The following is a 12,061-nucleotide window of genomic DNA, read 5'->3' on the forward strand; positions in this document are numbered from 1 at the left end:
CCACAGCCCCCTCTTAAGCTCATCAGATGTGCATTTCTAAGATTATTTAGGGGCCGGTGCTGTGGCTCACTTGGTTAATCCTCCACCTGCAGCGCCAGCATCCCATATGGGCGCTGCTTCTAGTCCCGGTTGCTCCTCTTCCAGTCCAGCTCTCTGTTGTGGTCCGGGAGTGCAGTGGAGGGTGGCCCAAGTGCTTGGGCCCCTGCCCCGGCATGGGAGACCAGGAGAAGCACCTGGCTCCTGGCTTTGGATCGGCGCAGCGCCAGCCTTAGAAGCCATTTGGGGAGTGAACCAACAGAAAGAGGACCTTTCTCTGTGTGTCTCTCTCTCACTGTCTATAAATCTACCTGTCCAAAAAAAAAAAAAAAAAAAGATTTATTTAACAACTTCACAGAGTTTATGGGAAATGTGTACTGTGAAAAAAAAATGCATTGATTTCAAAAAGTTTCTGCACCAAAATAAATGTACATTTTAATTTTTGTTTTCTCACAGACGTTTTGACGTAGCTCTGAGGCTAAGGAGAGGTAACTAACTGCTTTATCAAAAGTCTAACGGGGGTACTGGCACTGTGGTGTAGCGGGTAAAGCTGCTGCCTGCAGTGCCTGCATCACATATGGGTGCCAGTTCGAGTCCTGGCTGCTCCACTTCCAATCCAGCTCTCTGCTATGGCCTGGGAAAGCAGTAGAAGATGGCCCAAGTGCTTGGGCCCCTGCACCTGTGTGGGAGACCCAGAAGAAGGTCCTGGCTCCTGGCTTCGGATCAGTGCAGCTCCGGCTGTTGCAGCCAATTGGGGAGTGAACCAGTGAATGGAAGACCTCTCTCTCTCTCTCTCTCTCTCTCTCTCTCTTTGCCTCTCTAACTCCTCTAACAGGATATTCATTTTAAAATGAGGCCTTGCTACCACACTCACTAATCCACAGCACTTTCAGACTTTTTTTTAATTTCAGGTTAAACAAGACCCACCTGCACTAAACTCCTAGGAGTGACTCTCTAGCCCTTAGCCAAATACAGCTCTTGGGTCAATATTGACACGGACTTCAGCCTGGCTGGGGGAGGAGAGCTGAGAGTATTTGGTGAGCAGTGGAGTGGTTGTCTGGATACGCGAGGTCCTCGCTAAGCAGCGGGGGCTCAGCTTTCTGATCAGGTCTTTAAGGGGAGTCCCAGGCTGGACACAGTGGCAAGATAAGTTTATCACTATCGCCATTGATGATGGCACCATCACTCCTCACCACCATCATCATCATGACATCATCACCACCACCACGACCATAACCATCATCACCACCACCACCACCATCATCACCACCACCACTGCCCCCATCAACACCATCATCACCACCACCACCACCATCATCACCATCGTCACCACCGCCACAGCCCCCATCAACACCATCATCACCACCACCACCATCATCACCACCACCACCATCATCACCATCGTCACCACCACCACAGCTCCCATCAACACCATCATCACCACCACCACCATCATCATCACCACCACCACCATAGCCGCCGCCACCATCACCATCACTTCCATCATCACACTAGCAGCACCACTGTCAGCCAACTTTATTTTTTTCTGAAAAAAATATTTTCTGAAAAAAATGTCAGAAGGAGAGACCTTTAAAAATTTGTTTGAGAGGTAGAGAGAGAGACAGAGATCTTCCATCCACTGGTTCACTCCTCAAAAGTCCACAACAGCCAGGGCTGGGCCAGGCTAAAGCAGGAGCCAGGGACTCAACCCAGGTTTCAGTCATGTGGCCACGGCCAAATCAAGACAGAGAACGTCCTCGTCTCTCTGAAAACCCCCACACGCGGCCCGTGCCTGTCCCATTCTCCTGTTCTGGTGTCACAGGAAGGGGGACCACACAGTCTGGCGCCTCCTCCGCTGGGCACAACCTCTGTGATGTGTCCAGGTGGCCGTATGGATGTGCAGGGCTCCGTGGTGTCAGTGGCCCATGGCTGAGCCAGGGGACGCCCATGTCAACAGGGGCGGGGGCTTCTCCAAGTTCGGACCCCGATTCACAACCCCAGACCAGCAGTGCAAAGCCCCAGGAAGACCGCTAGGGCCAGGGCCTTAGGGCCAGGGCCTTGGTGCCTGCAGCATGGCCTGCCACCGCTAGCCAGGTTGGCTCCCCGGAGAGCAGGCTCCCTGGGGGCCCCAGCAACCCCAGCTGCAGGGGCAGGGGTCAGGACAGGCTAGGCTGAGACACAGGGCTTCACCTCAAATCCGGGGGGACCACCGGCCGGCTGGGGCGGCAACAGGCAGAGTAATAAAATATCTCCAGGTCTGTTTTCCAAGCCAATTCAGAGCTTCCGAGAGACGGTGTGGGCTGTCTCTGTGCCTGGGCCTCAGTTCCAACTGGATGGGCCCCCAGGCGCCCCGCAGCCTGGAGCTGCTTCCAAGAAGGTCCTTTGAGGCCAGTGAGGCCCTGGGTATCAGGGCCTGAGCCAGAAAGCACAGCTAATCTTGTTTCGCTTTAAGGCACGCCCTGTGTTGTGGAAAGTGGCCGTCTCATTAGCATCTCCTTCGCAGTTAATCCGGACACCTGGGCTGGCGGTCTCGGCGGGGCCTGGGACGGCGCGGGCCTGCTCAGGTGACCGCAGACGCGCACGCTTGGTGCCCTCAGCTCACCACGGCTTCCCTGGATTACCTCCGGGCCTCGCCTCTGCACCGCTGACCCACCTGGCCCCGCTCGGCTCCCCAGGTGCGCGCGGGGCTGGGGAGCACGCTGAGCCCCAGCAAGGACACAGAGACAGCAAGGGCAGCACCCGCGTTTTTGGAGGGACGGCCTTTGCATGGGAGAAAGACAGAAGAGGGCTCCGGCCCTTCCGGCATTGACAGCGGCCACATCCGGGCTCTGACGCCATCTCTCAGGTCTCCGGGGTTGCTTCCCAGGATAAGTCCACCCCATGGCCGCTGGGGCTTGGCGAGGTGTGCGATGCGGAGCAAGAACTTCCATCTCGCAGATGGGCACACGGGCTGAGAGCGTGGCCACAGCCAGGGGCTACCGCAGAGGATGACAGGCAGGGACGCCACCTGCTCTGCGCACCCTGAGCTGGCAGGGCCTGGGATGCAGCCCTAATCCTCACTATCCCCATCTCTAAAACCAGACCGGCCACAGCCCGGTGTGGTGCCCTGGCCAGCAGCGTGTGGGCAGCGTGAGCTCTGTCCCAGAGGAGGGGGAACTCGAGCTCCCGTTCAGAGGCACTCAGTGCCTCAGCCTTGCTAGGAGAAGCCTTTATGCCTTTCCTAGGAATGGCATAAAGGGCGGGTGCAGCTGGTGGGGGGAGTTGGATGAGGGGGTGAGGGTCGGGGCAGCGGCGGCCCTGCTGTGTGCAGAGGTTCCAGCCTCCAAGGCCCACGGCCCAGCCTCCTGGTCCCCCACCCGGACCTGCAGCCCAGCCCACATCATAAGCTCAGGGTCCCTTGTGCCAAGGCCCCCCCCCCAAGCCGGGGAGACAGGGGCCACATAACGGTCTCCAATATCTGAACCAGCTCTGGGTCATTAAACCTCCCTGAACGGAAAAGGCATCCCTAAGCCACAACAAAACGGGGCCGGCTCCTCCACTTCTTGACCTGCAGATGGGTTGGGGGTGCAGGAGCTTCCTCCCGACTGCTTGTACCAGAAGCCTTTCCCAGGCACCATCTTGGCCCTGTCCCCCTCCCCCTACCGACTGTCCCCAGCTCAGTGCTTCTACTGAGACCCTGTGGAAGGAAGGAGGTGACGGGGGGTGGGGAGCGAGTACAAGGTGGGCCTCGGGCCCTGCTGGACCCAAAAGAGGCATCCCCGTTCAAAAGCCCACTCAAGGCAATCGGCTTCCAGCGTAGCAGCTGCCAGGAGCGGCCCGGCCAGCACGCTCCCCGCACCGTGGCCAGGCAACGCCCCCACTGCAAGCCTGGCCTCTCCAGGTGCGTGTCCAAGGGCCACGGCCTGCGGGGACCTCAGACAGGGAGCCCAGCCCCGCGGCCTCTGGCCAACAGGAACATGCAGTGAGTGACTCAGCCTCTCACTCCCTGTGGGAACGAGCCCTCCCCTGCCTGCTCCCTAGCTGGCGCTCACAATGTTCTCGGCCGGAAAGAGGCTGTGCCGCTGCCCGGAAGCGGGCGTCCTCGACTCTCAGGGACCAGACGGGCCGTGGGGTCTGCTCCGGCCGCCCAACCCCCTCACTTCTCTCTCAGTTAAAGAAAAGCCCCCGCTGCCTGAGAGGTCCAGTGCCTCCCTGCTGGACTCCGCCTCGGCTCCAGGGAGCTCCCGCCACCACGTGGCCTGGCGGGGAGGGGGCCACACCTGAAGCACCTCTCTGAGTCCCAGGATTAATCCCTCACGGCCAGTGCCTGCAGTGGCCGCGGGCGAGGCTGTCACTAGCAGAAGGAAGGGGAGGACAGCAGCAAGTGCGGGGCCGTGAGCCTCGTGCAGGCCACCACCCCGGCCAGGCAGGGCCCCATCCCCCGCACCCTCCCAACCAGACTGGGCACCCTCCTGGAGCACAAGACTTTCGGCACCGCACCTTCAGGTCAAGCTTCAAACTGGCACCGGCCTCACACATGGGGGCCAGGCCAGGCAGTCCTGGGATCTCAGCGGCCCACAGCGCTTCCGGCATTGGCGGCGAAAAAGAAACTTCCAGCACCCAGAGAGAAGTGGAGATGGGCGGAGCCTCGCCCACAGCCCCCCTGCCAGCGCCCGCCTGCCTCCACCTGCAGGCTCACCTGGGGCTGACCTGGCCCGTGACCACAGGGAGCCCCGGTGATGGGGGGCCCAACAGGGCTCCTCATCTGGAAGTCAACCACGCACAGTCCCCAGAAAGTTCCCAGGAACTGCTTTGTTACCCGCCCAACCACAGGCATACCGACCCTCTGCGTGCTGGTGACCCCACCCACCGGGCTTATTCTCACTCCCCTTCAAGAAACAGAAGAGGAAGGAGGGGTGGGAGGGGGTGCTGAGGGCCGGCCCTGCGTGAGCCCAGCACAAGACACACCCTTGTAAAGCCCCAGGCTGCTGCCGCCCTCGGTGTCCCCGATGTGCCCTCCTATGAGGCGCCCGGGGAGCAGCCAATGTTCTCTATTAGCAGCCGTACTATTAACACAGCTAATGGATTCAGCAGGAATGGCTCGGCGCAGGGGCTCCGAGCAGCTGCTGCCAAGGCCAGGACGTGTGTTCACACACAAGCTGCAAACACAAACACACACACACCCCACTCCACGCGCGGATCTGCCCCTGGGCACTGAGAACAGAGCAGAGGGGCCTTCCGCCATCTCGAGGCAGCGCTGGGTGGACAGAGCCAGACAGAACAGCCCGCTGCACGCGTGGCCTACAGTGGAGCCCCCTGCGCCTCGGCCACAGACCCCTGAGCCCCGTTGCTGTACTGAGCGCTGCTAACGCAACAGTGAACAGCATTTGGGCGGCTAAGTGCACCTAAACACAGCAGAGACACCAGGCCCGCAGGACACCTGCTGCTCCACGGTCACCCACGGGTCACTCAGTGTCCGTGCACCCCGGGAGCCTGCCAGCCTGGTGCATGGAATAATGCGGGCTGCAGTCACTCGGAAGAGCGGCAGCTGGGGCAAAGGACATCTGGCCTGCCTTCCCCCTGCAGTCGGGGGGGGGGGAGGGGGGTGCCAGCAGCTGTGAACCTGAACTCTCAGAAGCAGCCTGTCTCTTCCGGCACCTTCTGCAACTCCACCTCTACCCCCACCCCCACCCCCACCTCCACCTCCACCCCTACAGACAATGGCACTTGCCAAAGTTCAGGGAAAATGGACTTAAAAGGAAATTTCTTTCAAATTTCTTGCTGCTGCTGCAAAACACTGTTTTTAAATCAGCCCAGCTCCAGCGGTTGTGGCCATTTGGGTAGTGAACTATCGGATGCAAAACCTCTCTACCACTCTCTGTAGCTCTTAAAAAAAAAAAAATGATTTACTTATTTGAAAAAGTTACACACAGAGAGGAGAGGCAGAGAGAGAGAGAGAGTCTTCCATCAGCTGGTTCACTCCCCAATTGGCCGCAACGTCTGGAGCTGCGCTGATCCAGAGCCAGGAGCCTCTTCCGGGTCTCCCACATAGATGCAGGAGTCCAAGGACTTGGGCCATCTTCTACTGCTTTCCCAGGCCATAGAAGAGAGCGGGATCAGAAGTGGAGGGGCTGGTACTTGAACCAGCGCCCATATGGGATGCCGACACTGCAGGCGATGGCTTTACCTGCTATGCCACAGCACTGGCCCCTGTAACTCTTTCAAATAAATAAAATAATTTTTTTAAATCCGTGCATACACAGAGGTTCTTCAAAAGGTGCATGGGGATTGGGTAGCACTATGCATGGGTTTTAATTTTTTTTTTTTTTGCACCAAAATACAAATGTCTTTTCATTTTGCTTCCCATACACCTTCTAAAGGCCCCTCGATCTCTTGGTGCCATCTGTGGACTGCGCCGGTCCACAGATACCCCCATCTGGCCGCTGCTTCACGCATTTTTTGTTTTGGGTCTAAAAAGGACAAAAGCACCATGCTCCGGCCATTTCTTCAGCCTTCGCCCTCCCGTGAGGACCCATGCACACGTAATGTAAATGGAATAAAAACTCGTGGGCTTTTCTCTGGCTCACCAGCCTGGTGCTCCCCGGGCTCCCAGATCCAGCCGCAGAGCCCACACCTCAAGTCTCTCCCTCCATTGTGAGCTGCAGCTCAAGCTGTGCCTGGGGTCCCGGGGAGGGGGACTTTGAGCAGGGCTGGGCCCTGGAGGGGTTAAGAGGTCAAGTCCGGGCCGGCGCCGTGGCTCACTAGGCTAATCCTCCGCCTAGCGGCGCCGGCACACCGGGTTCTAGTCCCGGTCGGGGCGCCGGATTCTGTCCCGGTTGTCCCTCTTCCAGGCCAGCCCTCTGCTGTGGCCAGGGAGTGCAGTGGAGGATGGCCCAGGTGCTTGGGCCCTGCACCCCATGGGAGACCAGGAAAAGCACCTGGCTCCTGGCTCCTGCCATCGGATCAGCGCGGTGCGCCGGCCGCAGCGCGCCGGCCGCAGCGGCCATTGGAGGGTGAACCAACGGCAAAGGAAGACCTTTCTCTCTGTCTCTCTCTCTCTCACTGTCCACTCTGCCTGTCAAAAAAAAAAAAAAAAAAAAAAGAAGAAGAAGAAGTCAAGTCCGTGGCACAGAGTTCACGCGGGCTCCGTGGTGGGTACACAGAGTGAGCGCAGGAGGAAGGAAGTGTGCGGGCAGCAGACTGCAGGGCGACTGCCTCCATCATGTGGGCGCCAGTTCGAGTCCCAGCTGCTCCACTTCCCATCCAGCTCCCTGCTATGGCCTGGGAAAGCAGTAGAAGATGGCCCAAGTGCTTGGGCCCCTGCACCTGCATGGGAGACCCAGAAGAAGCTCCTGGCTCCTGACTTCAGATCGGCACAGCTCTGACCTTTGCAGCCATTTGGGGAGTGAACCAGCAGATAGAAAACTCTCTCTCTCTCTGACTGTGCCTCTCTGTAACTCTGCCTTTCAAATAAATCTTTTAAAAAAATAAAAGTAACCCTTATTCTGGAATATTTTTGTATTTCCTGAGAAGCTGCAGAGACAGCACAGGGCAGAAGCAGTGTTTCCCTTCCAGGGTCTGAGCCGCCTCAGCCCCCCTGCCCTGTGCAGACAGGGACATGCCCCTGGCCACAACCACACAGCCGCCCGTGCTGCCTGCAGGCCACACTGAACCTGCAGCTCCACGCCATGCATGCTATGCCAGAGGCTGTGCAAGCCCGGGCAGTGTGGGCATGGGGTGGGGGTGGCGGCGTTGGAGGGAGAGGCATTGAAAGACGGCCGCCACGGACACCCGATCCTTCTTCACAGGGAGGTGCGACTGTCCCCGAAAACAACATCTGACAGCGAGGGGACAGCATGGGCTGGACACGGGGACCCTTTCTCTCCTCGCCGGGTACAGTCTGGGCTTAGCGTCCTCCCACGGCCGCACCTCCTGTGGCCCTCTGGGGACAGGCGCATTTGCGGTTCTCTGACACCAGAGGAGGGGACAAGGCAGCCTGCGGGGGGGCTGCAGCTTGTGTAGCTTTCTGTTCACCGAGCAAGCCGGGTTAGCTCTTTTAAAGACTGATTTACTTGTTTGAAAGGCAGAGTTACAGAGAGAAAGAGAGAGAGAGATCTTTCAATCATGGATTCACCCCCCACCCCAAATCGCCACAATAGCCAGGGCTGGGCCAGGCTGAAGCCAAGAGCCAAGAGCGTCTTCCTGGTCTCCCATGCAGGCAGGGTGCAGGGGTCCCAGCACTGGTGCCATCCTCCGCTGCTCTCCCAGGCGCATTAGCAAGGGAGCTGGATGGGAAGTGGAACAGCTGGGACTCAAACAGGCTCTCCTATACAGAATGCGAGCGTCACAAGTCGCAGCTTTGCCACAGTGCCGGCCCCACAAGCCAGGTCTGCAGGAGCTTTGTAGGGACACCCGAAACCAGGACCCCTGGGGGCACTCTGGGGTCAAAGGTCATGGCTCCGGCACTTGCAGCCTCGGTCCTTCACAAATACATTGCCCTCCCTGCGATGCCCTCACCTCCCCACACATACAACACGCCACCCATGGCAGCTCTGGGTCTAGACGGGGACCCTATCCTTGTAGGCAGACAAGTGGCGGTGCACGCGGTGCGGGCCACCCACCCAAAAGCGTACATCAGAACACAGCCAGCGCTCCCGGGGTGCTCCTGAACGTTGGTTAGCGAGATCAGCGCCTTCTTCCATTATTTGGAAGGCCGCTGAGGAAGCTGCCCCCACCCGCCGCCCCCCCCTTCCAGGAGAAGGCGGGGCTCGCTGCCTGCTGCCCACGCCTCCCTGCAGGGCGTGACCCGCACACGGCCATCACCTCCTTGAGGTTTTTTTTTTTTTTTTTTTTTGACAGGCAGAGTGGACAGTGAGAGAGAGAGACAGAGAGAAAGGTCTTCCTTTGCCGTTGGTTCACCCTCCAATAGCCGCCGCGGCTGGCGCGCTGCGGCCGGCGCAGCACGCTGATCCGATGGCAGGAGCCAGGAGCCAGGTGCTTTTCCTGGTCTCCCATGGGGTGCAGGGCCCAAGCACCTGGGCCATCCTCCACTGCACTCCCTGGCCACAGCAGAGGGCTGGCCTGGAAGAGGGACAACCGGGACAGAATCCGGCGCCCCGACCGGGACTAGAACCCGGTGTGCCAGCGCCGCTAGGCGGAGGATTAGCCTAGTGAGCCACGGCGCCGGCTCCTTGAGGTTTCAAACGTGACTCCTGCACAGGAAGCCAGGAGCAGCAGCCTGTGCCCATGGCCCAGAGCTGGAGGTGATTCTAGCTCCGAGCCCATGCAAAGCTGGGCAGGTTCCCACAGGTCCCACACTCAGCCAAGCAGAGCAAGACCTGTAATACTGGGGCCACGGAGACCCCCGCAGGCCAGCAGGCATTCAATGACCCTTGCTCCCCACCATGGGAAATTAACAAGGGGTCAAGGCCACCTTGCCTTCTTTTTTTGTTTGTTTGTTTTAATTACCCTGCTGTGCCTCTGGTCTAAAATTAGGCCACTGGATCTGGCACCTGACTACTGCTGCTCTGGGGGTAGGCAAGGATGTGTCAAATCCGCACAGGGAACAGCTTCTTCGGAACACGCTGCACCGTCCCTGGGCCCCAACTCTGGCCCCTGGCCCCCAGCCCCGCACTGCGCAGGAGCCTGGGGTGGGGGCTGCGTGCCCCAGCTGAGAGTGGGGAGGTACTGGAGGCCGCTCATCCGTGGAGCCCCAGCCCCTCGCCCACCGCCCAGAGCCTGATCCGACCTTCCTCATGGAAACCAGTGCCCATGCAGGTTCCCACCTGGGTGAGAAGGTGCTGGGGATTAAAGGGCTTTGATGTCCCCACGCAGGGTGTTCTCACCCCCTCTCCGGGTAGGGGCGAGGAGTTCATGTCCTGGCCCTGTCTGTGCACACAGGCAGATGCAGACACAGGATGGGGGTGCTGGAGGCTGCACCCGCTCTATCCCAGGGAGGGACGGTTGCTCCACCCCTATCACGGGCAGCCAGGAGTCATCCTGGCTCAGAACTGAGCACCAGGGCTTGGCCGTGGGAACGGGGAGTGGTGAGGGGAAGGGCAGGGGGTGGCACCTGCGCACCTCGGGCTCCCCTTCCTCTTGCCCATAACCACCTCTGTTTCCTGGGACAGCCTCGAGGACTCGCTAAGGGACACCTGTACCAATGACATCCGGGTCTTCTGGTGGTGACCCTGGCTCCTGTCTCTGAGCGACCCCACACGTAAAGTCACGCCAGGTCCCTTGCTCGGGAGCACCCCGATCCTGCCCTCTCATCCACCTGACCACGAGCACCCCGCTGACCCACGTACACACCTGCTCCTTGGCTGCCCCGAAGGTGCGACTGCCTCTTCCAGGACCTTCTGCAACTCACAAAATGAGGCCAGAGCTCCTACTTGGAAGGCAAGAAAAACCTAGAAACTTCTGTGGCTATGTCTCCTTGGTTCCCTTCCTTTCTCCTGCTTGTCTCAGAAGAGGCTGGGGTATGGGTGCACTCCCTCGGGCCCAGCACACAGCCTGCCTGGTTGGTGGGGGGAACTGCTCTGGGAGGGGGTAAAGCTGGGGGAGGCAGCCAACAGCAAGTGGTGGCTCCGAGCACCTCGCGTCGTCTTCTCGCATTCGTTCCACACCTGTGCATAGGAAGCGCTTGCCTTCTGGTACCTGGGAGCCTGAGACCACAGCTGCGGGTGTGAAGCCAGCCTCTGCCCTTGACCCTCGTGAGGGGAGGGGGCGGCATGATGTCAGCACCCCCAGAGGTTTCCATATCCAAACCCACCTCCCTATCCCACCCCCAGCCTGCTTTGGAGAGAACTGCCCTGACTTCAGAGGCAAACAGGGCACTTCTAGAATGTTCAGGCAGGCACAGTGCTCTTCGGGCAGGAGCAGGCAGCTTGCCTCTCTTGGTCCTGGCTGAGCTCAAGCCAGTAAAAGAGCCGTGAGCCACATGGGGCCCAGCCCACGGAGCCTTGAAGGGCAGGATTCCCCAGCAGCAAGCACTTTAAAAAACACCCACAGCACAGGGAGGAAAAGCAGGCACAACATATTCATGCACCCATTCAACCAACATTCACAGGTGGGGCACAGCCCCATGCCCTCGAGGGAGGGGCTCTGGCGTGGGCCCAACACACTCTGCATGGGCTCTAAGGGGCTGGAGCACCCTGTGAAATCACAGCCACCCTACAAGCAGCGCCTGCCATCCCCCAGTGGCCGTGGACTCCCTCGAAGCCTGAAACCCACAGATGCTCAAAGAACCTTATTTAAAATGGTGCCATGGTTAAGAGGCCACGTGGTGGGGCCGACACTGTGGTGTAGCCGGTAAAGCCATGGCCTGCAGTGCCGGCATCCAATATGAGCGCTGGTCCAAGTCCCGGCTGCTCCTCTGCCAATCCACCTCTCTGCTGTGCCCTGGGAAAGCAGAAGAAGATGGCCCAAGTGCTTGGGCCCTGCACCCACGTGGGAGACCCGGAAGAAGCTCCTGGCTCCTGGCTTCAGATCAGCACAGCTCCGGCCATCGTGGCCATTTGGGGAGTGAACCAGAGGATGGAAATCCTCTCTCTCTCTCTCTCTCTCTCTGCCTTTCAAATAATCTCTTTAAAAAAAAAAAAAAAGAGAGAGAGAGAGGCCATGTGAGAGCCCTGCATCATGGCATAGCAGAGCCCCTGGGTTCCAGTCCTGGCTCTCCTCCTCACTCCAGCTTCCTGCTCACGGGCTCCCGGGGAGGCAGCAGCTGAGGCCCAAGTCCTTGGGCCCCTGCCACACACACGCGGGAGACCTCGATGAAGCTCCTGGCTCCTGGCAAAGGCCTGGCCCAGCCCCAGCTGTTGTGCATTTGGGGAGAGAATCAGTGGATGGAAGATCTTTCTCTCTCTGCCTTTCAATAGAATCCAAAACAATACACTTTTTTTAAAAAAGATCTCCATTTCCTCTAACACACACACACACACACACACACACACACACACACACACAATACATATTTTAAAGAAATGGCATAGTACCTGCATATAACCTGCTCACACTTCACGTAACACCTTACATAACGTGAGGGCTT

At 59.0% G+C, this 12,061-nt stretch overlaps 1 protein-coding gene across 22 annotated transcripts in view; it reads right to left on the reverse strand.

Annotated features, from left to right (window-relative positions):
* Positions 1 to 12,061, reverse strand: part of PEMT (phosphatidylethanolamine N-methyltransferase) — a 61,070-nt gene that overhangs the window by 21,050 nt on the left and 27,959 nt on the right. Inside the window, exon 1 of one of the 22 annotated variants that reach the window (XM_089317106.1) lies at positions 4,516 to 4,623. The exons of 20 other annotated variants lie outside the window; for them this stretch is intronic. In XM_089317106.1, coding sequence (XP_089173232.1) covers positions 4,516 to 4,608 — 93 coding nt within the window. In that variant the 5' untranslated portion in view covers positions 4,609 to 4,623. Of the gene's footprint in view, positions 1 to 4,515; positions 4,624 to 12,061 lie in introns of those variants that run through there. One more of the 22 variants, XM_089317111.1, reaches the window with a different exon arrangement.

This window comes from Oryctolagus cuniculus, chromosome 17, assembly GCF_051225735.1.
Source record: "Oryctolagus cuniculus isolate XC-2025 breed Fujian yellow rabbit chromosome 17, ASM5122573v1, whole genome shotgun sequence".
Lineage (NCBI taxonomy): Eukaryota > Metazoa > Chordata > Mammalia > Lagomorpha > Leporidae > Oryctolagus > Oryctolagus cuniculus.